Genomic DNA, 26,408 nt, shown 5'->3' on the forward strand with positions numbered 1-26,408 from the left:
TAACTTCTTCATAAAAATGAGCAAAATTTCAGGGCCGGAGAGATAGAATGGAGGTAAGGCATTTACCTTACATCCAAAAGGACAGTGGTTCGAATCCCGGCATCCCATATCCTGTGCCTGCCAGGGGTGATTTCTGAGCGCAGAGCCAGGAGTAACTCCTGAGCGCTGCCGGGTGTGGCCCAAAAACCAAAACCCAACCCCCCCCCCCCAAAAAAAAAAAAAACCAAAAAAATTCAAACACCTAAATTTTAAAGAGTACTCTACTGTTCATTTTGCTGCTTCTTTTTTTTTTTTTTTTTTTTTTTTTTTGGTTTTTGGTTTTTGGGCCACACCCAGAGGTGCTCAGGGGTTACTCCTGGCTGTCTGCTCAGAAATAGCTCCTGGCAGGCACAGGGGACCATATGGGACACCGGGATTCAAACCAACCACCTTTGGTCCTGCATTGGCTGCTTGCAAGGCAAACGCCGCTGTGCTATCTCTCCGGGCCCCATTTTGCTTCTTTTTAAATATTAAATATGGGGCCGGAGAGCTAGCATGGAAGTAAGGCATTTGCCTCGCATGCAGAAGGAAGGAAGTTTGAATCCTGGCATTCCATGTGGTGCCCTGAGCCTGCCAGGAGCGATTTCTGAGCGCAGAGCCAGGAGGAACCCCTGAGCCACTGCCAGGTGTGACCTAACCCCCCCCCAAATAAATTAAAATATTTATTTTGGGGCCAGAGAATAGCACAGTGGTAGGGTGTTTGCCTTGCACACAGCCGATCCAGGATTGATGGTGGTTCAAATTCTAGCATCCCATATGGTCCTACATGCCTGTCAAGAGTGATTTCTGAGGACAGAAAGCCAGGAGAAACCCCTGAGTGTCGCTGGGTGTGACCCAAAAATAATTTTTTTTTATTTTTACTAAGTCAAAGTGAGATAAAGTTAAAAATATTGTTGATTGTTAATCATACAGTGTTACATTCTCTTTACCAGTGTCATTTCCCACCACAATCCCCCCAATCTGCCTTTATGGCAGACACTTCTCTCTCTTTCTCTCTCTCTCTCTCTCTCTCTCTCTCTCTCTCTCTCTCTCTCTCTCTCTCTCTCTCTCTTTCTTTCTCTCTCTCTCTCTCTCTTTTTCTCTCTCTCACCCCCCTTTATCCTTTTAGGTACCATAGTTTGCAGTACTTTTACTGAAGGGTATCATGAATATCAATGTACTTCCTTTCAATTTTATTTTGCTTCTTTCATAGCTTGTTTTACTGTATATAGATCTGAGTCATTTATTACTATGATGAATCTCTTTTCTAGGTTTAGAGAAGATAATGCTAAAGTGTTTTAGACTGTTATGTTTTGGTTTTTGTGTTTAGTTCCTTGCTAGTTGGTATTGAATAGTTTCATAGAACAGTGGTTTAAAATAAAATAGATTGGACTTTTCAAAAATTATTATGCTTGGGGGCTATAGAGGTGGCACAGCGGTAGGACATTTGCCTTGCACGTGCTAACCTAGGAAGGACTGCTGTTTCAACCTCGAGCGTCCCCTATGGTCCCCCAAGCCAGGAGCGATTTCTGAGCATACAGCCAGGAGTAACCCCTGAGCATCACTGGGTGTGGCCCAAAAGAAAAAATAAAGAAAATATTTTTCTTAGTGTAGTTATAAGTGAATTTATGAAATTTTATATGGAGATTGATTTATGAAATACTGAGATCTGACAGTCTTTTTTTTTTCCTGGTTTTTGAGCCACACCCGATGATGTTCAGGGGTTACTCCTGACTCAGGGGACCATATGGGATGCTGGGAGATTGAACCATGGTCCATTCTAGGTTAGTGTGTGCAAGGCAGAGACACTCTACTTCTTGCGCCACTGCTCTGACCCCATGAGATCTGGCAGTCTTGTTTAGCATCTAGAAAGGGATTTCAAAGGGGGGCCTCCTAGTTATAAGTAGAATTGTGCATATATATATGTGTGTATATATATATATGCTTACCATCATATGCACTTTTCTGGAGGCTGTTTAAATCTCAAAGGGAGCTATTACTTTCTAAATTTTGGCGAACTTGGGCAAATCACTTTACCTTTCTCTGCTTCATTTTCAACTCTAAAGTAGTATAGCTTTTGCACTAAGATAGAAAGGAAGAAGTCCTGGAGTTTTCTGTCTGTCTTTGTGGCAGCTAGATTGAATAGGGAGGAACATCCACCCCCCCATAAAAAATAGAAAAAAAAGATGAAATGATTTTTTTTTTTAGATGTAATGATTTTGATTCTAGATTTTTTTTGTTTTTGTTTTTGTTTTTGGGCCACACCTGGCGGTGCTCAAGGGTTACTCCTGGCTGTCTGCTCAGAAATAGCTCCTGGCAGGCATGGGGGACCATATGGGACACGGGGATTCGAACCAACCACCTTAGGTCCTGGATCGGCTGCTTGCAAGGCAAACGCCGCTGTGCTATCTCTCCGGGCCCTGATCCTAGATTTTAACTCTAGTGTTGACTTTCCTTTCTCTATGAATTGGCATTCTTTGTTCTACATACCTTATAAAATGAACTGTTATTTTAAAATTGATCACCTCAAAAAAAAAATTGGTCACCTAGAGAAGTAGTACTAGAGCTTATGATCTGTTTTGCATAGTCTCTTTTAGCTATAGTAATCAAAGCCCTTTTGGGGCCTGAAAAATAGTAGAGCAAGTAGGGTATTTGCAGGCTGGAGAGATAGCATGGAGGTAAGGCATTTGCCTTGCATGCAGAATGTCAGTGGTTCCAATCTCGGCATCCCATATGGCTCCCTAGCCTGCCAGGAGTGATTTCTAAGTAGAGCCAGGAGTATTCCCTGAGTGCTACTGGGTAGGACCCAAAAACAACAACAACAACAAAAGTAGGGTATTTGTCTTGCATGTGACTGACCTGGGTTTGATCCATGGCATCACATATGGTTTCTTAAGCTTGCCAGTAGTAACCCCTGAGTGCCACCAGATGTGGCCCCAAAATCAAAAATAGAAACACAGAAGTCAAAGCCCTTTTAATAACTATTACTTATCTTTTGTATGATAGATACTTGAGGTACTTTATGGAATTAAAACATAACTACATTTAGATTGGTCTTGTTTTATTACCTTTTTCTTCTTTTTTCCCTAAATGGATATTTTTTCTTCTAAATGGATATTTATAACACCTAGACGGACTCCTCCTAGTTTTTCTCTTTTTTTGTTTGCCTTTTTTTTTTTTTGTTTTTTGTTTTTTGTTTTTGGGCCACACCCGGTAACGCTCAGGGGTTACTCCTGGCTATGTGCTCAGAAGTTGCTCCTGGCTTGGGGGACCATATGGGACACCGGGGGATCGAACTGTGGTCCGTCCAAGGCTAGCGCAGGCAAGGCAGGCACCTTACCTTTAGCGCCACCGCCCGGCCCCTTGTTTGCCTTTTTTTCCCTTTTTTTTCTTCTTCCCCCAGATGGTACCAAGGCCAGACAGTTGAATGTTTATTTGGTGGAAATAAAAACTGATCAGACATGAATACCAAATCCAAAGTCAATGACAACAGAATCAATACCCAAGCTACAACAAGCTGTACAAGGGGGGAACAGTTGCACTAGCATTATGGGGGTAAAGGAGGGAGATGTGGGATGCATGCTGGGAACAGGGGTGGAGGGAGAACAACACTGGTGGTGGGAATGCCCCTCACTTATTGTCACTATGTGTCTCAAATATTATTGTGAGAGAATTGTAATTCACTTTGACCATAATAAAATTTAAAATATAAAAATAAAAAATAAAACATAACTACGTTTAATGAGTGCCAACTACAGTTTGGCACTAATAAAGGCTGTATGCAAGTCACAGTCATAAAGTGTGTGATCACTGGGAGATTATTCTTTTTTTTTTTTTTTTTTTTTTTTTTTTTTATGGGCCACACCGGCTGTGCTCAGGGGTTACTCCTTGCTCTAAGCTCAGAAATCGCTCCTGGCAGGCTCGGGGACCATATGGGATGCCAGGATTCGAACCACTGTCCTTCTGCATGCAAGGCAAACACCTTACCTTCATGCTATCTCTCCGGCCCCCACTGAGAGATTATTCTTGTCCAAATGATATATGTAGTACAATTTAAGGCCTGGGAAGAACAAGGAATCCAGTGGCAGAGAAAGGTGATGTAAAAGCTATGGATACGGGGCCATGGAGGTAAGGCATTTGCCTTTCCTGCAGAAGGATGGTGGTTCGAATCCTGGCATCCCATATGGTCCCCTGAACCTGTCAGGAGAGTGATTTATGAGCGTAGAGCCAGGAGTAACCCCTGAACGCCACCGGGGGTGGTCCAAAACCTAAATAATAATAATAATAATAATAATAATTCTAAAATTCTTTTTTATTTTTGTTGTGGTTTTTGGGTCATACCCAGCAGTGCTTAGGGGTTATTCCTGGCTCCAGCTCAGAAATTGCTCCTGGCAGGCACGGGGGACCATATGGGACGCTGGGATTCGAACCGATGACCTCCTGCATGAAAGGCAAACGCCTTACCTCCATGCTATCTCTCCGGCCCCATAATAATTCTAAAATTCTTGTTAAAAATGGGAAGTCCTTGAAGGTTTCTGATCATGGGCATTTCCATTAGCAGAATTACTACTATTTTGTTGCAAGGATATTTCTATTGATGTTGTGTTTTTTACCCTATGTTATTGCTCTAAACACACTTACTTGATTTATTTTCCCTTTTGTCCCTTTCCCTTTATTGTTGTTGCAGTGGGGACAAACTGGGGTGTGGGAGTTGTCACATACATGCTTAGTTGTGGTGCTTGCACATTGATTTGATTGTGCTGCTCATTAGTCACGTGCCTTGGGAGACTGTGGTGCCAGTGATGGAACTTGGGCCTCCCACATGGAGAGCATGCACTTAAGTTCATTGAGCTCTCTCTCTGACCGGGGCTTTAGTTAGTTGTTTGGTTGGGTAGTTAGTCAGCTAGTTAGTTAGCTAGTGGACCAACCACTCCTGGTGGTGTTCCAGTTACTTACCCGTACAGGATATCAAACCTCAGGCTCCCACCTGCAAAACTATGCATTCTAGGTGGTGGTTGTTGTTTATTTTTGCTTTGCTTTTTGGGCCACACCCGGTGACGCTCAGGGATTACTCCTGGCTATGTGCTGAGAAATCGCTCCTGGCTTGGGGGACCATATGGGACACCAGGGAATCGAACCGCGGTCCGTCCTAGGTTAGTCATGTGCAAGGCAAACGCCTTACTACTTGCGCCATTGCTCCAGCCCTGTGCATTCTAGTATTTTGTTTTTGTTTTTTTATATTTTTTATTTAAGTAACATGATTATAGTTGGGTTACAGTCACAAACAGAACACCCCCTTTACCAGTGTAACATTCCCCCCTCCCCATGCCCCCCCTCCCATCCCCTGCCTGTATTCAAGACAGACGTTCTGGGGCCGGGTAGGTGGCGCTGGAGGTAAGGTGTCTGCCTTGCAAGCGCTAGCCAAGGAAGGACCGCGGTTCGATCCCCCCGCGTCCCATATGGTTCCCCCAAGCCAGGGGCGATTTCTGAGCACATAGCCAGGAGTAACCCCCTGAGCGTCAAACGGGTGTGGCCCAAAAACCAAAAAAAAAAAAAAAGACAGACGTTCTACTGTAGTTATTTGTTTTTAAGTTCAGTAAATTGTTTTTTTTTTTTTCTTAAAGGATAAAGGTTAAAGAAAAAATAGTAAAAGTGTGACAGTGGCAATTGCCGTTGTTTCCATAGGCCCAGAAAAATATGGGGAAAATGGAAAAAAATTCTTGGCCTAATTACAAGAAGGCCTCACCCCCGAAGTTTATTGGCATAAGACCAACTCTGGGCTCCAGGCATACCAGTCTGTCCAACCCGAGTCATTCTCCGTGGTCCCGATGAAACTTTTTCATGCTTTAGCTGTTGTTGGTATCAGGTTCCTATATTTTTTTTTCTTTTAATGCATAATTTTTTTTTATTTAAACACCTTGATTACATACATGATTGTGTTTGGGTTTCAGTCATAAAAGGAACACCACCCATCACCAGTGCAACATTCCCATCACCCAAGTCCCAAATCTCCCTCCTCCCCACCCAACCCCCGCCTGTACCCTAAACAGGCTCTACATTTCCCTCATATTTAAAGATTCTGGATTCTATGCATTTCTTTCATCAAAGTCAGGCTGATGTGGAGCATCCTCTAGTTTCAGCACACCATTAGATGCGGAGTGATCTGCCCTACAAGCAGGCTGTCGCTGAGTCATCTGGGTGTTGAGAGCACCATTTGGAATAAGTCAATGCCAGACCATTAGTAGGTCTTCCCTGGTAGAGGTTTGGATCCTGGTAATGTTATAGACAATTGTGGTTGTTTTTCATAGATGGAAGCCTACAGCATCCTATATTCCCAGGTAGTCTCCCATCCAAGTACTAATCAGGTTCGACCCTGCTTAGCTTCCGAGATCAGAGGAGATCGGGCGTGTTCAGGGTGGTATGGCCGTAGATGCACTCTAGTTTTTGAGTCATCTCCCTGGCTCTAATAGGGTGAGGTTTTAGGGATTTTTCCCTTTGTTTTTGTTCATTTTTTTGTTTTTGTTTTTGGTAGTTGTTATTTGGGATTTTTTGCTCTTAGTGGTACCAGAAATTGAACCCAGTGCCCCACACAGAAAGGTAAATTAGCTCTATTCCCCCAAGCCATATCTCTAGGACCTAGGTATCTATTTTTTAATCAGACCAGAATTTAATCTTTTGTTATTGTTGTCTTAGGGGTTACAAACCCAGGGACTAAAGCCAGACCCAGTGATATTCAGAACCATGAAGTCTAGGACGTTTAATCCAAGTCTTCACACATGCAAGATATGTACTCAACCACTTGAACCACATCTCTGGTCTTAGAGCTAGTCTTGCCTCTTCATGTTAACAGTAACTGACCTGAGAGCTGGACTATCTGTCTAGAATGTGGGCAGCAGGTAAGTGCTGACATTCTGACAGCCACATCATGTTTCAGGGATCCAGGAGAAGTCCTGTAATGGCCTTGGAAAGCTTGCCAGGAATTTCTTGCCACGGACAAATGGGAGAAGTTACTAAATTTAACTGACATTAAGCTGTAAATTATTTGAAAGGTGGAAAAGGGTTCTATTCAGGGGCTGTCTAGAATTTCCATTTACTAATCAGGGCTCTGATGGTAGGGGTTGTTAGGGCTTTCAAAAAGGATTGCTTTCTCTCTTCCCCTTTTCCCCATACTTTGTTCCTGTTATTTGGGTAAAAGATTTACAACTTTTTTTTGTTTTTTTTTTTTTTTGTTTTTTGTTTTTGGGCCACACCTGGTGGTGCTCAGGAGTTACTCCTGGCTGTCTGCTCAGAAATAGCTCCTGGCAGGCACAGGGGACCATATGGGACACCGGGATTCAAACCAACCACCTTTGGTCCTGGATTGCCTGCTTGCAAGGCAAACACCACTGTGCTATCCATCCGGGCCCCTTTTGTTTGTTTTTTAGGTCACACCCGGCAGCACTCAGGGATTACCCCTGGCTCTATGCTCAGAAATCACTCCTGGCAGTCTCGGGGGACCTTATGGGACGCAGGGATTCGAACCATCTTTCTGCATGCAAGGCAAAATGCCCTACCTCCATGCTATCTCTCTGGCCCCTAAGATTTACAACGTTTATTGCAAATAAGAGATCTGGCCACATTTTCCCCTTACTCTCTAGTTTTTGGGCTACCCCCAGTGTTACTGGAGTTATTGTTAGCTTGTTGCTCTGGGGTTGTTTCTAGTAGCTATGGGGGAAACCAAGTGGTGCTGAGACTTGAACCTAGATATCCTGCATATAAGGCACATGTGGTAACCCTGTGAGCTGTTTTCCCTGATAATTGGTATTTTCATGCTTCTTGCTATTTATAGATGCTAAGGGCCTCAGAGTAGCAGAATTAGAGGTTGAATTTATTGGTCAAAAATTAAAATATAGGGCCGGAGTGATAGCACAGTGGTAGGGCGTTTGCCTTACACGTGGCCAAGCCCAGACAGACTGTGGTTTGATTCCCGGCATCCAATATGGTTCCCTGAGCCTGCCAGGAGTGATTTATGAGTGTAGAGACAGGAGTAATCCCTAAGTGCCACCGAGTGTGACCCAAAATTCTCCCCCAAATTAAAATATAGGGGCTGGAGCGATAGCACAGTACATAGGGCATTTGCCTTACATTCGATCTTCAGCATCTCATGGTCCTCCGGGCCTACCAGGAATGATTTCTGGTGCAGAGCTAGGAGTAACCCCTAAATGCTGCTGGGTATAGACAAAGAAAAAAAATCCCAAACAAACAAAAAATAAACAAAATACAGGCACATTTGCTACTTAGGTACATGGTACCCAATGATATGTTTCCTATATCTTACCTTTTGAAATGTGAACTTTCATACTTTTCTACTTTCATGCTGGGCGGTGTACCAAGCTTCTCCGCATCTGAAGAACCCTATATTCTCTCTTGGGCACCTTATTCATTATTCTCCCTCCCCTTCCTTAGTACCTCTAAAATAAAATCTGTTTTTACTTCAAAAAATTAAAATATATGGGGTTGGAAAAGTACCTTAGTGGGCTGAACATATGCTTTGCATGTAGGAAGCTGTGTTTAACCCTGAATATCTCCAAGAGCCAGCCCCAGCATTGAGCTGGGGTAGAATTCTAAGCACTGCTGGACTGAATTCAGAAAGAAAATATAATAATCATCAGATTACAAGACAGGAGAATGCTTAACAGGCTGAGCACATGCTTTGCATGTTGAAGGGGCTGTGTGATCCCAGAAACACACAGTCCCCCAAGCACTACAAGGAACTTAACCTATCTTATCCCAGCACTGAGCTAGAGATAGTCCTTGAGCACCACTGGGTATAGCCCCCAAACAAATAAAAATCCGTATACAAAGTTAGTTGGAGTTAAAAGTATTTTGGTGCATTTTTACTCCCATTTTGGGTCACACTCAAAGGCTCCTTGAGGCCATTTCTGTGATATTCAGAGGACCGTGCTGTGCCTAGTATTAAACCCCAGGACTCCAGCATGTAAAATAAATGTCCCAGTAACTTGAGTAATTTCTCTGGATCCTAGAGGTGAATTTTATCTGGAGAATGATAATGACATGTAAAATAACAGTAAATTTCTGAGAGGACAGTTTCTATCAATATTCACAAAAAATATTCATCAAAAATGCAAATAAAGGGGGCTGGAGATATTTGCACAGTGGTAGGGTGTTTTGCCTTGCAAGCAGCTGATCCAGGACAGACGGTGGTTCTGAATCGAGGTGTGCCATATGGTCCCCAGAGCCTCCAGGAGCGATTTCTGAGCGCAGAGCCAGGAGTAGTCCCTGAGTGTAACCCAAAAATCAAAAAAAGGGGGAGGTCAGAGAAATAGCACATTGGTAGGGTGTTTGCCTTGCATGCTGACCCAGGACAGACCTGGGTTCTATTTCTGGCATCCTATATGGTCCCCGAGCCTGCCAGGAGTGATTTCTGAGCGCAGAGCCAGGAGTAATCCCTGAGCGCCACTGGGTCTGACAAAAAAAAAAAAAAAGGTGGGGGGTGGTGGATAGTGCAGTGATAGGGTATTTGCCGATTCAGGATGGATGAATCCTGGCATCCCATAGGGTCCCCCGAGCATGCCAAAAGCAATTTCTGAGAGCACTTGCTTTGCATGTGGCCAACCCGAGTTCAGCATTCCATGTGGCCCCTTGAACACTGCTAGGAGTAGTTCCTGAGTGCAGAGCTAGCAGTGACCTCTGAGCATTGCCAAGTGCATAAAAATGTATAAAAAAAAATGGGTCGGGGAAGATTTTTAACAGAAAATGGGCAAAATGCTTTTTTCCTCAATAGAGGAGACCTGAATAGTTGGTATAGGAAGAAAGGTGATTTATTATTAAATAATTCAAAGCCAGAGTGGAATTCTACTACAGATCAGAGTAGAATGGCTAAAACTATCTGATTTGCTCACTGGATAGTCATATATACATATCTACATTAAAAATGTATATAAGAATGTTTCTATAGAGCCAGGGAGATAGCTCAAAGGGCTGGAATGTGTGCTTTCATGTAGATCCCCAGGTTTGATTTCCTGTACCACATAGTTCCCCATGCACTGAGCTGGGAGTAGCTCAAATACCTCTGAATGTGACTCCAGAACAACAACAACAACAACAACAACAACAACAAAAGTTATATAATAGCATATTTCTAGAAGGCAAAAGAAGAAGCTATCCAGCATGTTTTATCAGAAATAAGATGGGTAAGTAAAATGTGGTACATTCTCACAACTGAATACTAAGCACTATACCAGTCAGCCCAGATCTGTTCATAGTATTTGAAGTAGTGAATGCTAAATAGTGGATTCAGTCTGAACCAGAGAGACAGAGAAAGGCACTTGCCTCACATAGTGCTGACTTGGTTTCAGTCCCTGGCACTGCCTATGGTCCTCTGTGCCCAGCTAGGAGTAATCCCTAAATCTATTCCTAGGAGTAAGCTTTGAGCTCTTTTTGGTATGGCTTGAAACAGCCCCACGTAGCATATTTATTATGTTATTATTCAATAATAAAATGACCTTTGAGGGAATTGATGTGATAGCACTAAAATCTCTGTTTCCCCTGTTTATTTTTGTTTTCTTTGTTTTTAGAAGCAGATAAAAATATCACCAAGACCAATGGCAAGAAACATATTATCTGTTTTCTTTTTTGTTTCTTTCTTTCTTTTTTGTTTTTTTTTCTTTCTTGGTGGTGCCAGGAATAGAGGAGTCTGATGTGGGAGAAGGGTTTGGCCTCTGCTAAGGAAGGATCCATCCTGGCTGTGGTAGGGTAGATCCCAGTAGTAGTATGTAGACCACAGGGTTCCAGGGATCTAACTGTAGTTCATCTCATGTAAGGAAAGTGCCGTAACCACAGAACTATCTCTCTAGCTTGTTATCTATGTTTTCTTTAAAAAAAAAAAAAAAAGAAGGGGGGGTGCTTGCTTCAACAGCACATATACTAAAATTGCAACGACACAGAGAAGATTAGCATGGCCTTTGTGCAAGGATGACACTCAAATTTGTGAATTATTCCAAAAGAAAAGAAGAACAAAAGGGGGATTATTGCATAAGATCTTACACTTAAACTTAATGTTTTAATCAATTTTGCGTTAATTTTTGTGCATGATGTAAATTAGTTACTAGTTTGCATGTAGCTATTCAGATTTCCCATCGCCATCTATTGAAGAGACTGCTCTTTTTCTATTATACATTCTTTGCTTCTTTATCATTAACTAATTGACCTTTTAAACATGGACTCATTTCTTATTTCTCTTGTTAATACTGTGCTTTCACCTTGCAGATCGAGGACTATAGATTGTACGTAAATGGAAACTTTTCTTTTCCTGTAGACAGCACAGTTTGTCTTTTTCTTAGTTTTGCTTCACTATCCTCATTCATAAACAAACTTTTATTTTTCAACTCAGATGGTTGAAATATAACTCACATGGGTTCATTCTTGTGTATTCCTACATTTGTTTAGATATTGGCTGCTATTTATTTGGAGAACTTTTTGTCTTTCTAGAGATTCCTATAATTTTTTTTTTTTTTTTTTTTGGTTTTTGGGGCCACACCTGTTTGATGCTCAGGGGTTACTCCTGGCTAAGCACTCAGAAATTGCCCCTGGCTTGGGGGGACCATATGGGACACCAGGGGATCGAACCTCGGTCCTTCCTTGGCTAGCGCTTGCAAGGCAGATAACTTACCTCTAGCGCCACCTCACCGGCCCCGAGATTCCTATAATTTGTGTTAGATTTCTAGTTTCCCTTAGGTCATTAAAACTATTGTCATCCTTTAAAGATGAGCATTTGTGGGACCAGAGAGACAGCATGGAGGTAAGGCGTTTGCCTTTTATGCAGAAGGTCATTGGTTCAAATCCTGGCATCCCATATGGTCCCCCGAGCCTGCCAGGAGCAATTTCTGAGCGTGGAGCCAAGAGTAACCCCTGAGCACTGCTGGGTGTGACCCAAAAAAACAAAAAAAAAAACTAAAAAAAAAAAAAAAAAAAAAAAAGATGAGCATTTGTGCCTCTTGTGATTTTTATCCTTGTCTGTACATTTGGAGTTTGATTCATTATTAGCTAGAATGAATGATATATTTTGTTCTCATGATTTTTCTCCTTATTCTAAATCTATTGTCATAAAACTTTAATTAGGAGTTAATTTCATGATACTGAATAAGAATTTACCTTCAATTCTTGTTTAATTTTCACATATTTCTGGATTTTAGAAAACTCATATTGTGATTCCTGGTTTACATTTATAAAATTTAGGAAAATATGACCACCTGTATTTCAAATATACATACATACATATATATATATATATGCCTCTCCTTTTCTATTGGACTTAAAGAGCTATGTTGGATATTATGGAACTGGAAAGAGGCCATGTGGATCCTTAAAGGATTTAGGTGGATTTGTAGTTGGTAGAAGTGGTGAATCGGAAAAGTGGTAGAGTACATGTGTTTTTCATTTGAATCTAGTCTGTTCTTACTGTTTGCTGTCAGGATAAAAAAAAAATCAGTATCTCAAAAAGCCAAATCTATCTTGATAGAGTGGGAACAGTTTTGCCTCATGTTCTCTGGCTGAGAGGATATATTTCAAATTGATTTTTTGGGGGGGATAAATTGGAGTTGTTTATCTGCCAATTTTATTTTTTAATCTTTCCAATTATAGTAGCAGTGAATATTTCAAATTTTGTAGTACCTGTTTTGATTGACATTCCTATTAATCTGTTAAACTTTTGGCTTCTATTAAGTCATTAACAGACTTCCCCCAACAAGGCCCAATCATGCATGCTTGGTTCTGCTGAGTATAAACACTGGGTGTGTGTTGTGGGAGCTGTTAAGAAAACTTTACGGCAGCATTATCCTGGAAGAGATATGGAACTTGTAGGTAACTGTGGGGAGGATGGTCAGTTGTGATCTTTACACCAAGTCTTTATATGCTTCAAACCACAGTGATTGGAGTAGAGACTGAGGAATGGGCTGATTTTCTGTTTATTAGAGATGACGTGAGCAGTGGGGCAATGACAGAGAGGCCATGTTGCTCTTGCTAAATATACATCCCTGACAGTTGGATAATAGATTCCAGGAAGTTCAGTGGAAAGTTAGAACAAAGCAACATTTATAGCTGATTGAACTTGAAAGGCCATTTTGGTGTTGAATGGCAAATATGTAGACTTCAGCATTCCTAGAGCCTGATGCATCCTCCTAGATAGTCCTCTTCCTGGGCACCATGGCCTGGGGACTTGTAGTGTTCTGCTCTTTTCTTCTTTGCAAATTGCTTTGAAGAAAGTTTGCTGTTGTTTCTAGAAATCCCTTTTTAAAAGTTATGTAACACTTTTGAAGTTCTTGATGCCAGGGGAACATCTTTCCTCTAATGGTTTGAAAGTTTTACAGGATAGAAAAGTCTGGCAAGAGATGGGAGCCCTTATGACTACTATAAATACCCTTAGTCTTTTGTCTGTGTGTGTTGGGGTGGGAGTGAGAGGAAGGTGGGGCTTTCTGTTCTACTTAGTCAACCAAGCCAAATGGTTCAGTGCTCACAACTGGTAGTGCAGTGCTGCTCAGGAGCCCACCAGGGCTATACCAGGTAGTGCTTAGTGGCTATGCTGTGCTAGAGAAAGAACTCAGATCCCTATATAAGCAAGTCATGAGTTCTGACAGTTGACTTATCACCTCAGGGCTATTTATTTATTTGTATATATGGGCCACACCCAGCATAGCTTAAGGGTTTCTCCTGGTCCTTTGCTCAGAAATCGCCCCTGGCAGGCTCGGGAGACTAGGTGGGATGCAGGGGATAGAATCCCAGTTTGTCCTGGGTTGGCCACATGTAAGGCAGACACCCTACCTCTGTGCTATTGCTCTGGCCCCAGGGCCTGCTCTTTAAATAAGTTTTCATTCCTTTATTGTTCCTGCTGCAGTGATGAGGATTGACACACTTTGTAAAGGGCTAATATACCCAGCTCTAGTGTTTGCTGGGACAGTTGTCCTTGTGTACACCTTGGTTGAAATACTTTCAAGGACTCACACATAGGTGACCATCCTCACACTCTTGATCGAGGTGCTTATTGGAGATTGCATTCTTTTTTTTTTTTTTTTGGTTTTTGGGCCACACCCGGCATTGCTCAGAGGTTACTCCTGGCTGTCTGCTCAGAAATAACTCCTGGCAGGCACGGGGGACCATATGGGACACCGGGATTCGAACCAACCACCTTTGGTCCTGGATCGGCTGCTTGCAAGGCAAACACTGCTGAGCTATCTCTCCGGGCCCTTTTTTTTTTGGAAGATTGCATTCTTAATTGTGTTATTCACTCACTTCTTGTCATTGTGAATCAAGGATTGTACTAATGGCACTGGGGGTCCTGAATAGTTGTTGCCAGGATTACATGCATGGTAGTTCCAGGAATCGAACATGCACTCTCATGCTTGCAGGACAGATACCCCACCACTGAGCTTTCCCAGACCCCCTCTTATATTTCTCTTCAATGGGGACTGAAGTTCTAGCAGATTCCTGTGTATATACATATGATCTTAGCAATGTAACACTTATGATTAGTGTCCTGAGTCCTTTGATGGTGAACCTTAAAGGGAAACAAATTGACTATAAAGAGAGGGCTTTGGAAGGTATAAAAATAGTTAAAGAATGTAGATAAGGAGAATTGAGCCTGTGCAACTATAAGAAAGTTGTTGGACATACCAATCTTTTTAATCTTATGTTATAATCCTCTGCATTTGTCTTATTGAAGAGGGGGTTGGGTATCTAATGGAATCTTATGAGCTTTGTTTGGAGAGGGTGGTGAGAGATCCTCTGTCCTACAACCCCCACTTGGGAACTCCTTGCTAACAGCTGGTCAGGAAAACATTAATTATTGATAAGGCCTAATTTTTTTTCTCTTGCCACTTATCTGAACTGCCTTTGTTGAGTAGAACCAACCATTCCATGAGACCTGTGAATTTCCCAAAGTTGAATTACTCCAGTGAAAATAGTTTACTATGGGCCCGGGGAGATAGCACAGCCGTGTTTGCCTTGCAAAGCAGCCGATCCAGGACCTAAGGTGGTTGGTTCGAATCCCGGTGTCCCATATGGTCCCCGTGCCTGCCAGGAGCTATTTAGCAGACAGCCAGGAGTAACCCCTGAGTACCGCCGGGTGTGGCCCAAAAACCAAAAAAAGAAAGAAAATAGTTTACTATTTAGTTTAACTTGTCAGGGCATTTTCTAGTAGAGTTTTGCTTTCCTTTCATCTTTACTGAAAAACAAGAGATCCAACTATTAACAGTTCCCTCAACTTTTTCTTTAAGTGGGCCCCACTTTTAGACTTCTCCTACAGCCTCTTGAAGTATACTCCACCATCTTCTTTATATTCAAGCCCAGAAAAAATTTTTTATGGTTTTTACAAATATTTGTTTATTTTAATGAAGCTGGTACAGACAATGTCTATTTAAATCTCATCTCCCAGGCCAGAAAGTACAAACAAAATAAAAAAAGAGCAGTGTTCAGTTGTATATACTTCTGTATGAATAGCTTTAACTGCTAATGAAAGAACTTTTCTGGGATCTTCTGACAAGATTTTTTCTCATTAATCTTAAAATGCTTTCTCCAGTGAAACCATCTTTGAAGTTAGTCATGACTCTCATCACAGCTGTCATTTATTTCATTTCCAATCTGATCTTCTTCCTCTTCATTTTTTTTTTTGGTCCATACCCTCAGATTTTAAAAGTTAAGGAAAGGTCATTTTCCACAGTTCAGTTCTGAAAAACTTCCATCTCCCACTGAAAGTCATAGTCCAGCAGTGAAGCGATCACATGCTAGAACATCAGAGCCAATTGGAAAGTCATTATGGACACTCGCATTGGTCGGTCCTATTTATCACAAGTCTGAAAATGCACAGTCCCTGCAAAAGATGGCCACTCTGCACACGTCATTTCTAAAAGGAGAGCAATGTCAAGGGGCTGAGGTCTGATCACCAAAAATCAGCACAATGAAAACAAATGATAATGAATAAAATGGGCACTAGAATTCAAATTACCAGATGTTTTAAAGAGACTGGGTGCCTGTTCTCAATTCTTTTTTGAACACATTACAAAAAAACTATTTTTAAAAATAGGGGCCGGCGAGGTGGCGCTAGAGGTAAGGTATCTACCTTGCAAGCGCTAGCCAAGGAAAGGACAACAGTTCGATCCCCTGGCATCCCATATGGTCCCCCCAAGCCAGGGGCAATTTCTGAGCGTAGCCAGGAGTAACCCCTGAGTATCAAAAAGGTGTGGCCTGAAAAACCAAAAAAAAAAAAAAAAGGATTGAGGATAAAGAAAAAAATAAAAAGAATATCTAAATCCTTGAGTGACCCCCTGATAAACTTCAATCACATCTTCTTCCTCCATTCCCAATTCTTTTGGAGTGTGGTTATCAGCAATTCTCTGACCTTCAAAGAGAAACCTGAGTGAATTCATTGGAACTCCCTGTCTTTGACAGTAAGATTCTTTAAGTTTCTTGAGATGTGTGGTCATTTTCACTTTAAAATGAATCTCACTGCTATCCTGTCCAATAACTTTGAGTTTTATGTATTCTCCTTCCTTCTTATCTCCCAAGTCCTCAGTTGACGGTTTTGCCTCCTGGGGGCCACAGGAGGCAAAGTCGGAGTGATCCTTGAGTGCAGAGTCAGTAGTAAGCCTTGAACACTGGGAGGGTGTGACCCAAACAATTAAAACTAAACAAAACAAAAAAGATTCCTCTAGGGCAGGGCCACAAAATGTTGTACGGAGGGCAGCAAGTTTGAGACCCCTGAGTCTAGGCGGCCTAGTCACTAGTCTTAGTGATCTCTCCAGTCTCATGAAGTCTATGGAACAAGGTCATCTGTGGCACTTATTTTTAACTAAGTGCTTGCCTAATACAGTCATCCAGGTTTTCATGTGCTCTTTTTTCTCCTTTGATAAAATGGCTTGGAAAATGAGAAGATCCTGAATACAAAAGGCTCCAGTTTGTCTTCAATAATCTTGGTATCTTTTGTATGCATTGTCTTTCCTTCCTGGTGACACTCAGGTTACGCCTGGCTTTGCACTCAGAAATTGCTCCTGGCTTGGGAGGCCATATAGGATGCCAGGAGATAGAACGGCACTCCCTCCTGATCCGACATGGTGCTGGCTCCTTGGGCTGTCCGCAGGGCCACAGCCGTGGCCTCAGGCGCAGACCGTCTTCGGCCACCTCAAGCCCAGAAAATTTTAAACCTCTCTGCCCACACTTTACTGTGGTAGAATGCATTTAAAATGAAGATTTTTCTTTAGTAATTTGCTTGATGGAAGCCCAGGTTTTCTAGTAGTAGTCTTCAAGCACCTGTTCACAAGCCAGTGCCAGTTAGTAGGTGAAGTCTGTGGCCTTTGTCATAAGATACTGGTTGATAGTGTAAGAAGGACTGTCATTTATCTAGTGGTCACTCATCCCTTTCAAGAAAATCTTGATAATTGATCCACTATTCAGTTTGCTCTCAGACGTGCATGGGAGAATTCGCAGTGCCAGAAATTGAACTGGGGTCAGCCACATGCAAAACAAGTGCCTTTACTCTTATGCAATAAACTAAGCAGTATTCTTCAACCTGATTTGACCTATTGCTGTTCCCTTTTCAGAAAAAAGAATCATTCAGTGCCTTATTGGAAATCTACTGTCTTTAAAAAATAGAAAGTACTCCCTTATTTGCACCCAAGACTACTACTACCCTCTCTCAATCATTCTAACACCCCCTAGGGAGCTTAGCTGGATTTATTTTATTTTGTTGTTGTTATTTTTGTTTTTGGGTCAAGCCCAGCAGTGCTCAGGGGTTACTCCTGGCTCTACACTCAGAAATCACTCCTGGCAGGCTTGGGGGACCATATGGAATATTGGGATTTGAACCACTGACCTGCATGCAAGGCAAATGCCCTACCTTCATGCTATCTCTCCGGCCCCGTTGACTGGATTTATCTTGGTGATTTTGTAATAGTAAAGTTAGGACCAAGGAGCGAGGAAAAACACTGGTTCTCATGGTGGTCTTATGGATACAGTCTTTCCTCATGAGTGTTCACGTTGACAAAGCCAAGGAAATGGTACGCTCCAGAGGCCCTGGACAATGGTAGCATAGTGGGTTCTAATGAAGATAGGGTGCTGCTGAGCTGAAGATTTGAAAGCAGGTTCCTCATATTGTAGAGGCCAGATTATTTCTCCATTTTCTTACAAGTGACACTATAAGGAGCTTCATGTTCTTCTGAATACACATATGCAAATCCAAACTGTAGTAAGTACTCTTCTTGGAAAAAGAAAGTGATTTATGAGGTGTGGGCCCTTCATGAAAGAAAACAGGAGTAGCCACTGTGTGGGCCTGTAAAATTCTTGTGTCATTTAGATGGTGTGGGTTACAAGAGGCAAAGATGAAGAGACTAGCTGGCCCTCTCTTGCTGGGGCTCAGCTGCCCCAAATACTTGTGATATTATGGGTTATTTATGAGCTCATCTGGGCTGGGATTCACTGCCCCACACCCTGGTAGGTGAAGATTTGCAGGCAGAATGTAGAAGCCCTCATTAATCTTCCTGGTCTTGTTGAGGATTTCTTGCCGGCCTGAGCTCCTGTTGGAGAACAGACTGGTCTTTTCCCACTGAACTGTAGCAGCTTGGATTAATATTAATCCGTTTAATGCTGCAGTTCATGATATAGTCATTAGGTGACTTGGAACTAATCCTGTCCACCTAACTAGTGTGATTTATTAAATACACAGGGATATGGAGCCTGAAAACAGCCAGGCTAAATCAAAAGCAAATAAATATCTCTGAGTATTTATATTAATACTGGTTGATTGGGATGCAATTATAGGCTGAGCTGGGAAGAGGAAAAATGAGAAAAGGAGATTTGAGTTTTTTAATCTACAACTTTAGGCCAGTGAATGGAGTGGGTACGGTAGGGAGTTTGCCTGCACATGGCCAATCTGGGTTCATTCCCCAGCACCCTGTATATTCCCCTGAGTACCACCAGGAGTAATTCCTGAGTGCAGCGCCAGGACTAATCCCCAAGCACCACTGAATATGGTCTAAAGGAAAACAAATAAACAAACACTCCCAGCATTAGTCCATCCCTAGCTTTTAAGTAGCAGAAACTATAAAAAGCTATAAAGAGATAGACACAAACTAAGGAGGGAGAAATTTTTAGAACCATCCGTTATTTGAATGACTTTCTGCTGCATATTTTTTCTTCCTTTAAGTTTTAGGAATAACTATTCAAATAGAACTTTCTCCATGACTTAACTTGCTTTTAGATTCCTTAAGTTCTTAATCAGTAGATCTCCCACTGAGTGCACAGGTCTCTCGCCTCTCCTGCAGGGCTTCAGGGATTACATTTTTCTTTTTGAAAGGGGCAAGGAGGTAGCAGAGCCAAGCCTGGCAGATAACAGTTCTCTTCTTTGATATCCTTGCCCAAGGTAGCAGAAGTATAATTTCTTTTGTAAATAATTGAGGTTTATCATTTTCCTTTCTCAAACCTCCTTTTCTTCCCTCTCTTTGCTCTTTTAGCAGAGATGGTATTAATATGAAAAACATCTACCTAGCTGGCTCCGTTTAATCAGGCAAGTCTGACATTTGTGAAACCTCTCATTAACATTTTCCCCAAAGAGCACAAAATGGCTTCTCCTCCTCTTCCTTCCCAGTACAGCTCCCTCAAAGTCTAGGCTGCTTCCCATCACCATTGGCAGCTTGTTCTCAGAGGTGTTCCTTCTTGAAACTCTCACTGTTGGCAAGTGGCCACTGGTCACATATGGGAGGACCTTCTGTTCAGGTGCTACCCTATTTCTTGTAAACATTTTTTTTAACCAGTGTTTTCTGGAAATGAGAAGAAGTTTTTGATATGAAAATTGGAATGTAGATTTGTTCAGCAGTTCCCTATGACCTTTTCTAACTAATCCAGAAACATTGGTTGGGCACTCTGTTCAAGGCCCTCTACTAGACACTTGTCCCTCTCTGCCTCCCTCCCTGAGTTATAGACTATAGTTAACCAGTCCATACATAAAGCAGAATATACTTTATTAAAGTAACAGTGTGCTAGCACGAGATTAATTCTGGTAGCAAGAAATCAAGGACAGTTATCTCTGTGGAAATAAAAGAGACTCGGCCTAGCCTCTTGGGAAGACCTCAGCTTTATTACTGCCATCAAAAAGACCTTGTGTATGCTGAATCCAATAGGTCAAAACAGAACAAGAGTCATGACACATCACAGCAATATAGTGAGTGCTTCCTACTTCTGCTGCAGGGTGTGTGGTAATAATCCTTCACACTGCGAGTACTCCTTAGTTTTTCTTGTTTCTTTCTCCACCATATTTCAAAGGGTGTACTGGTTCATATTAAAACAAGATCAGTAGTCTCTTATCAGTTACATCTTATTTAGACAATATTCTCGAGAAGCTCTAATCTCTGGTTTCTTAGTACAGTTTTGTTTGTTTCTTAAGGCAAGGGAGACTGGACTTTTGTCAGCCCCCAAAAAGAGCAATAGAAAGATTGATTAGTAGAATTACAGCATATAACCAGCTTCTTAGAATTTGTATTATCTAGGAATGCATCATAGTAACAATCAACAGAGGCCTATACACATTGTGGTGGATTCTTCTATTTCACGAAACAGAAAGAGGTTCTGATGTAGCAATTAGGTAATGTCAGGGTTATTATTTTATTTTTAATGCTAGGAATAGAAGCTAGGGCCTTTTATATGTAAAGCTTGAACTCTTCCATGGATCTACATGTCCAGAGTGACTCAGTACAATTTAGATGAGGACCTAACCTACTTGTATTCTTTTTTTCCCCTAAAGGTTTTAAGTCCACACCTGGTGATACTCAGAACTTCTGATTTTGTGCTCAGGAATCACATGTAGTGGTGGGGATTGAACTAGTGTCAGCTACATAGCTGTCTTAACTTCATACCATTTCTCTGACCCTGCTTTAAAAATGTAGAGGAGATTATAGTAAGGGATGGGGGCTGAGACTGGAGCAATAGTATAGCGGGTAAGGCATTTGCCAGGTTCGATCCTTGGCATTACATGTGGTCTGCCAGCACCACCTATAGTAATTTTTTTGTTTGTTTTTAGGCCACACCTGGCAGCACTTAGGGGGTTACTCCTGGGAGGCTCAGGGGGCCTTTTGGGATTCCTGGGATCAAACCTATGTTGGCTGCATGCAAGGCAAACGCCCTACCTGCTGTGCTATGGCTCAGACCCCCATAGTAATTTTGTTTGTTTGTTTGCTTTTGGGCCACACCCAGTGATGCTCAGAGGTTACTTCTGGCTATGTGCTCAGAAATCACTCCTGACTTGGGGGACCATATCCACCTGGGATTGAACCCAGGTCTGTCCTGGGTCAGCTGCGTGCAAGGCAAACGCCCTACCACTGTGCTATTACTCTGGCCCCTCCTATAGTAATTCTTTTTTTTTTTTGAAACTTTTTTCTTTATTTAAACATCTTGATTACATATATGATTGTGATTAGGTTTCAGTCATGTAAAGTACACCCCCTTCACCAGTGCAACATTCCCACCACCAATGTCCCAAATCTCCCTTCATCCCACCCCACCCCCACCTGTACTCTAGACAGGCTTTCCAGTTCCCTCATTCATTCACATGATTATGGTAGTTCTCTGTGTAGTTATTTCTTTTTTTTTTTTTTTTTTTTTGGTTTTTGGGTCACATCCGGCAGTGCTCTGGGATTACTCCTGGCTGTCTGCTCAGAAATAGCTCCTGGCAGGCACGGGGGACCATATGGGACACCGGGATTCGAACCAACCACCTTTGGTCCTGGATCGGCTGCTTGCAAGGCAAACGCCGCTGTGCTATCTCTCTGGACCCAGTGTGTAGTTATTTCTATAACTGCACTCACCACTCTTTGTGGTGAACTTCATGAAGTGAGCTGGAAGTTCCAGCCCTCCTCTCATTGTCTCTGAGGATTGTTGCAAAAATGACTTTTATTTTTCTTAAAACCCATAGATGAGTGAGACTATTCTGCGACTCTTGCTCTCCCTCTGACTTATTTCACTCAGCATGATAGATTCCATGTACATCCATGTATAGGAAAATTTCATGACTTCATCTCTCTTGACGACTGCATAATATTCCATTGTGTATATGTACCATAGTTTCTTTAGCCATTCGTCTATTGAAGGGCATCTTGGTTGTTTCCAGAGCCTGGCTATTGTGAATAGTGCTGCAATAAATATAGGTGTGAGGAAGGGGTTTTTGTTTTGTGTTCTTGTGTTCTTAGGGTATATCCCTAGGAGTGGAATAGCTGGGTTGAATGGGAGCTCAATTTCTAGATTTTGGAGGAATCTCCATATGGCTTTCCATAGAGGTTGGACTAGAGGGCATTCCCACCAGCAGTGGATAAGAGTTTCTTTCTCTCCACATCCCCACCAGCACTGATTGTTCTCATTCTTTGTGATGTGCGCCAATCTCTGTGGTGTGAGGTGGTATCTCATCATTGTTTTGATTTGCATCTCCCTGATGATTAGTGACAAGGAACATTTTTTTCATGTGCTTTTAGCCATTTGTATTTCTTTTTTATCAAAGCATTTGTCCATTTCTTCTCCCCATTTTTTGATGGGATTAGATGTTTTTTTCTTGTAAAGTTTTCTTGTAAAGTTCTGTCAGTGCCCTGTATATTTTGGATATTAGCCCCTTATCTGATGGGTATTGGGTGAATAGTTTCTCCCACTCGGTGAGTGACTTGTATCCTGGGCACTATCCTATAGTAATTCTTAAGTACATAACCAGGAATAACCCCTGAGCATTGCCATGGTGTAGTCCCAATAAATCATTCTGGGACTGGAGCAATAGCACTGGAGCAATAGTAGGATGTTTGCCTTGCACGAGGCCGACCCCAGTTTGATCCCCAGCATCCTGTATGGTCTCCCAGCCTGCCAGGAGTGTTTTCTGAGCATAGAGGTAGGAGTGCCAGCTGAGCATCACCAGGTGTGCCCCCCAAGAAAAGAAAAAGGAATTGTTCTGGGGCCGGGAAGGTGGCGCTAGAGGTAAGGTGTCTGCCTTGCAAGCGCTAGCCAAGGAACGGACCGCGGTTCGATCCCCCGGCGTCCCATATGGTCCCCCCAAGCCAGGGGCGATTTCTGAGCACATAACTAGGAGTAACCCCTGAGCGTCAAACGGGTGTGGCCCAAAAACAAAACAAAACAAAAAAAAATAAAAAGGAATTGTTCTTAGGGCTAAAGAGATAGTACAGTGGATAATGTATTTGTTTTATACTCTCACTTCTGGTGCCAGGAATGTTCTCTGAGAATAAGCCAGGAGTAAGTCCTGAGCACTGCCAGGTGTGACCCCAAAGATAAAAAAAAAATAATTCTTTAGCTGTTCATGACCCCCCAAAAAAACAGTATTTATACTGCATTTTGTTCATTTTGGGCCATCATAATGGTGCTCAGAGCTTAACCCTGCTTCTTGGTAGTGCTCAGGAAGTCATTTGCTGTTCTAGGGATATGCTATATTTGAGGCAAGCACTTCAACTTTATTTGGGGACTAAACCTAGTGATACTCAGGGGTTATTTCCAACTCAGTAACTACTCCTAGAGTAGTTACTACTCCTAGTGCTCTACTCAGTAACTACTCCTAGAGGTGCTTGGGAGACCATAGGGGACGCTGGAAATTGAACCCTGTTCATGTGACCTCGGCCACATGAAGGCCAAGCGTCCTACCTGATGTACTATCACTTAGGCCCCAATTAACTTCTTTTTTTTTTTTTTTTTTTTTTTTTTTTGGTTTTTGGTTTTTGGTTTTTTTGGGTCACACCCAGCGTTGCTCAGGAGTTACTCCTGGCTGTCTGCTCAGAAATAGCTCCTGGCAGGCACGGGGGACCATATGGGACACTGGGATTTGAACCAACCACCTTTGGTCCTGGATCAGCTGCTTGCAAGGCAAACGCTGCTGTGCTATCTCTCCGGGCCCCCAATTAACTTTTTGAATGTCTCTGATTCTAGTATTCCTGGATGTTAACCAGGCCCAACCCTGCTTAGCTTCCGAGATCAGATGAGATCGGGCTCGTTCAGGGTGGTGTGGCCGTAGACTGATCCTAGTATTCATACCATTTTGGGTAGGTGACAGTTTTACTTACTTACTGGTATTTACCAATTCTGCTTTTTCCCAAATAGATTTTAAAAAATATTTTAAATGAGGGGCTAGAGAGTTAAGACAGCAGGTAAGGTACTTGCCTTGCATAAAACTGACCCCTGTTCGATCCCTACCACCATATATGTTACCCTAAATATCTCTCAGGGTCACTTCTGCGCACCACTATGTATGGCCCACCACCTTTTCCAGTGATACTTAATAATTATAAAATAATAGATTCCATCTTGAATGTTTTGGAAAATATAAAGGAATCAAAGAGATGGAAATGAAAAGAGTGATAGTCCAATTATTGAGAAATAACTTTATCAGGCTGAAGAGATAGTACAGGAATTAAGGTTATTGCCTTGCATCCATTTGACTCTGGTTCTATTCCCTACACTACAGAGAGTCCCAAACCACAGTCAGGAATGATACCTGAGTGATGTTGGATGTGGCCTAAATTTTCACCAGCCCATCCCTGCAAAATCTTTATACATACATACATAATTTTTTAAAAAAAATTTGTTAAATGGGATGAAATAAGCATTTAATCTTTATACCCAATGTGGGAGGGGGGGCTGCTTGGGTCATACCCAGTAGTACTACTTCCAATTTATTGCTCATATTGTTTTGGGGGTTGTTCCTGTTAGTGTCTAAGGGATCATATAATGCCAAGGATTGAACTCTGGCCTCCTGATACTATGTATATTCTGCTTTGAACAATCTCCCTGACCTACTCCCCCAATAAAAATTAAGCACCCATTGGTCAAACAGTGCTGGGACTCCACATGCTAGGCAAGTGTTTCACCACTTTGAGCTATCTCCCTGGCCCTAAAATATTTGTTTGGTTAGATTTTTTTTTTTACCATATCTGACAGTGCTCAGGGTTAATCACTTCTGGCAATGCTCAGGAGTACCATATGCAGTACCAAGGAATGAACACATGCAAAGCCTGCACTCTCGAGTTACCTCTCTAGCCCTTATATTCATTTTTTGTTTTGTTTTGTTTTGTTTTGTTTTGTTTTGTTTTGTTTTGTTTTGTTTTGTATTAGAGCCACACTCAGTTATGTTTAGGGCTTATTCCTAGTTCTATACTCAAGGAGCGATACCACTGCAGGTAGGGCACTGCCTTGCACATGACTGACCTGGGTTTAATCTCCAACATCCCATATGGTCCCCCAAGCACTTCGAGGAGTAACCCCTGAGCGCAGAGCCAGGAGTAACTCCTGAGCACTGCCGGGTATGGCCCACAAACACCCCTCCCAAAAGAAGAGTTTGTAGATTCACCTTTAATGCTACTAGAAATGGGATTTCCCCCATTATGAATTTTTTTATTTTAACTAAACTGAACAAAATCCCCCTGACCCCCGTATTTCTAGAATATAGTCTATGTTAGGTCTCAATTCCATGGGCTAACCAGGGCTCATCTGGGCTTTTTTTTTTTTTTTTTTTTTTTTTTGGGTCACACCTGACAGCGCTTAGTGGTTAGTTACACCTGGTTCTATGCTCAGAAATCGCTCCTGGCAGGCCTGGGGGACCACATAGGATGCCGGGATTTGAACCACTATCCTTCTGCATGCAAGGCAAATGCCCCACTTTCATGCCATCTCTCCGGCTTTCATCTGGGCATTTCTGATGGTCTCGCATAGTGCTTAAGTTGTGATCACCTCTAGTTGTAACCTGGATGTCTGGCCTATAGAGTATCATTTTTCTTTTTTTTTTTTTTTTTTTTTTTTTTTTTTTTTTTTTTTTTTTTTTTGGTTTTTGGGCCACACCCGTTTGACGCTCAGGGGTTACTCCTGGCTATGTGCTCAGAAATCGCCCCTGGCTTGGGGGGACCATATGGGATGCCGGGGGATCGAACCGCGGTCCGTTCCTTGGCTAGCGCTTGTAAGGCAGACACCTTACCTCTAGCGCCACCTTCCCGGCCCATTTTTCTTTTGATGTTTGGGGACACACCCAGTGGTGCTCAGGGATTACTTTTTGTGGTGCTTGGGAACCAAATGTGATACTGGGTTAGTTACATGTGAGGCAAATGGCTTCACACCCTATTATTCCTCTGGGGCCCTCTACAGAACTACTTATGATGCTTAAGTCTCCAAGCTTTTCCTCATGACCTCTTTTTCCCTCCGATAGCTAAGGCTTTGTGTTAGCTGTTCACAAACATGGAAGAAATATAAACTAACATTATATATAACTATAACTAACATTAAATATTATTAACTATAACTAACATATAAATATAACTAATATTATTATTATTATTATTATTTGGTTTTTGGGCCACACCCAGCAATGCTCAGGGGTTACTCCT

At 42.1% G+C, this 26,408-nt stretch overlaps 2 protein-coding genes, 1 non-coding gene and 1 pseudogene across 5 annotated transcripts in view; 2 read left to right on the top strand and 2 right to left on the bottom strand.

Annotated features, from left to right (window-relative positions):
* The window catches only part of GBF1 (golgi brefeldin A resistant guanine nucleotide exchange factor 1), a 166,201-nt gene that overhangs the window by 70,583 nt on the left and 69,210 nt on the right, over window positions 1-26,408 (top strand). The gene's annotated exons all lie outside the window — the stretch shown is intronic.
* LOC125995227 (uncharacterized) lies at window positions 6,332-6,450 on the bottom strand (annotated as a pseudogene).
* LOC125995424 (U6 spliceosomal RNA) lies at window positions 10,921-11,027 on the top strand. Its single transcript, XR_007490957.1, has one exon. It is a non-coding gene; the product is annotated as a U6 spliceosomal RNA (small nuclear RNA).
* Window positions 15,732-17,119, bottom strand: LOC125994992 (small ubiquitin-related modifier 1-like). The gene is made up of 3 exons (XM_049764545.1): window positions 17,102-17,119; window positions 16,332-16,598; window positions 15,732-15,794 (listed from the first exon to the last, which is right to left on the bottom strand). The coding sequence occupies exons 1-3, from the start codon at window positions 17,117-17,119 to the stop codon at window positions 15,732-15,734; spliced, it is 348 nt and encodes a 115-aa protein (XP_049620502.1).

This window comes from Suncus etruscus, chromosome 17 (genome assembly GCF_024139225.1).
Source record: "Suncus etruscus isolate mSunEtr1 chromosome 17, mSunEtr1.pri.cur, whole genome shotgun sequence".
In the NCBI taxonomy this organism is placed as follows: domain Eukaryota; kingdom Metazoa; phylum Chordata; class Mammalia; order Eulipotyphla; family Soricidae; genus Suncus; species Suncus etruscus.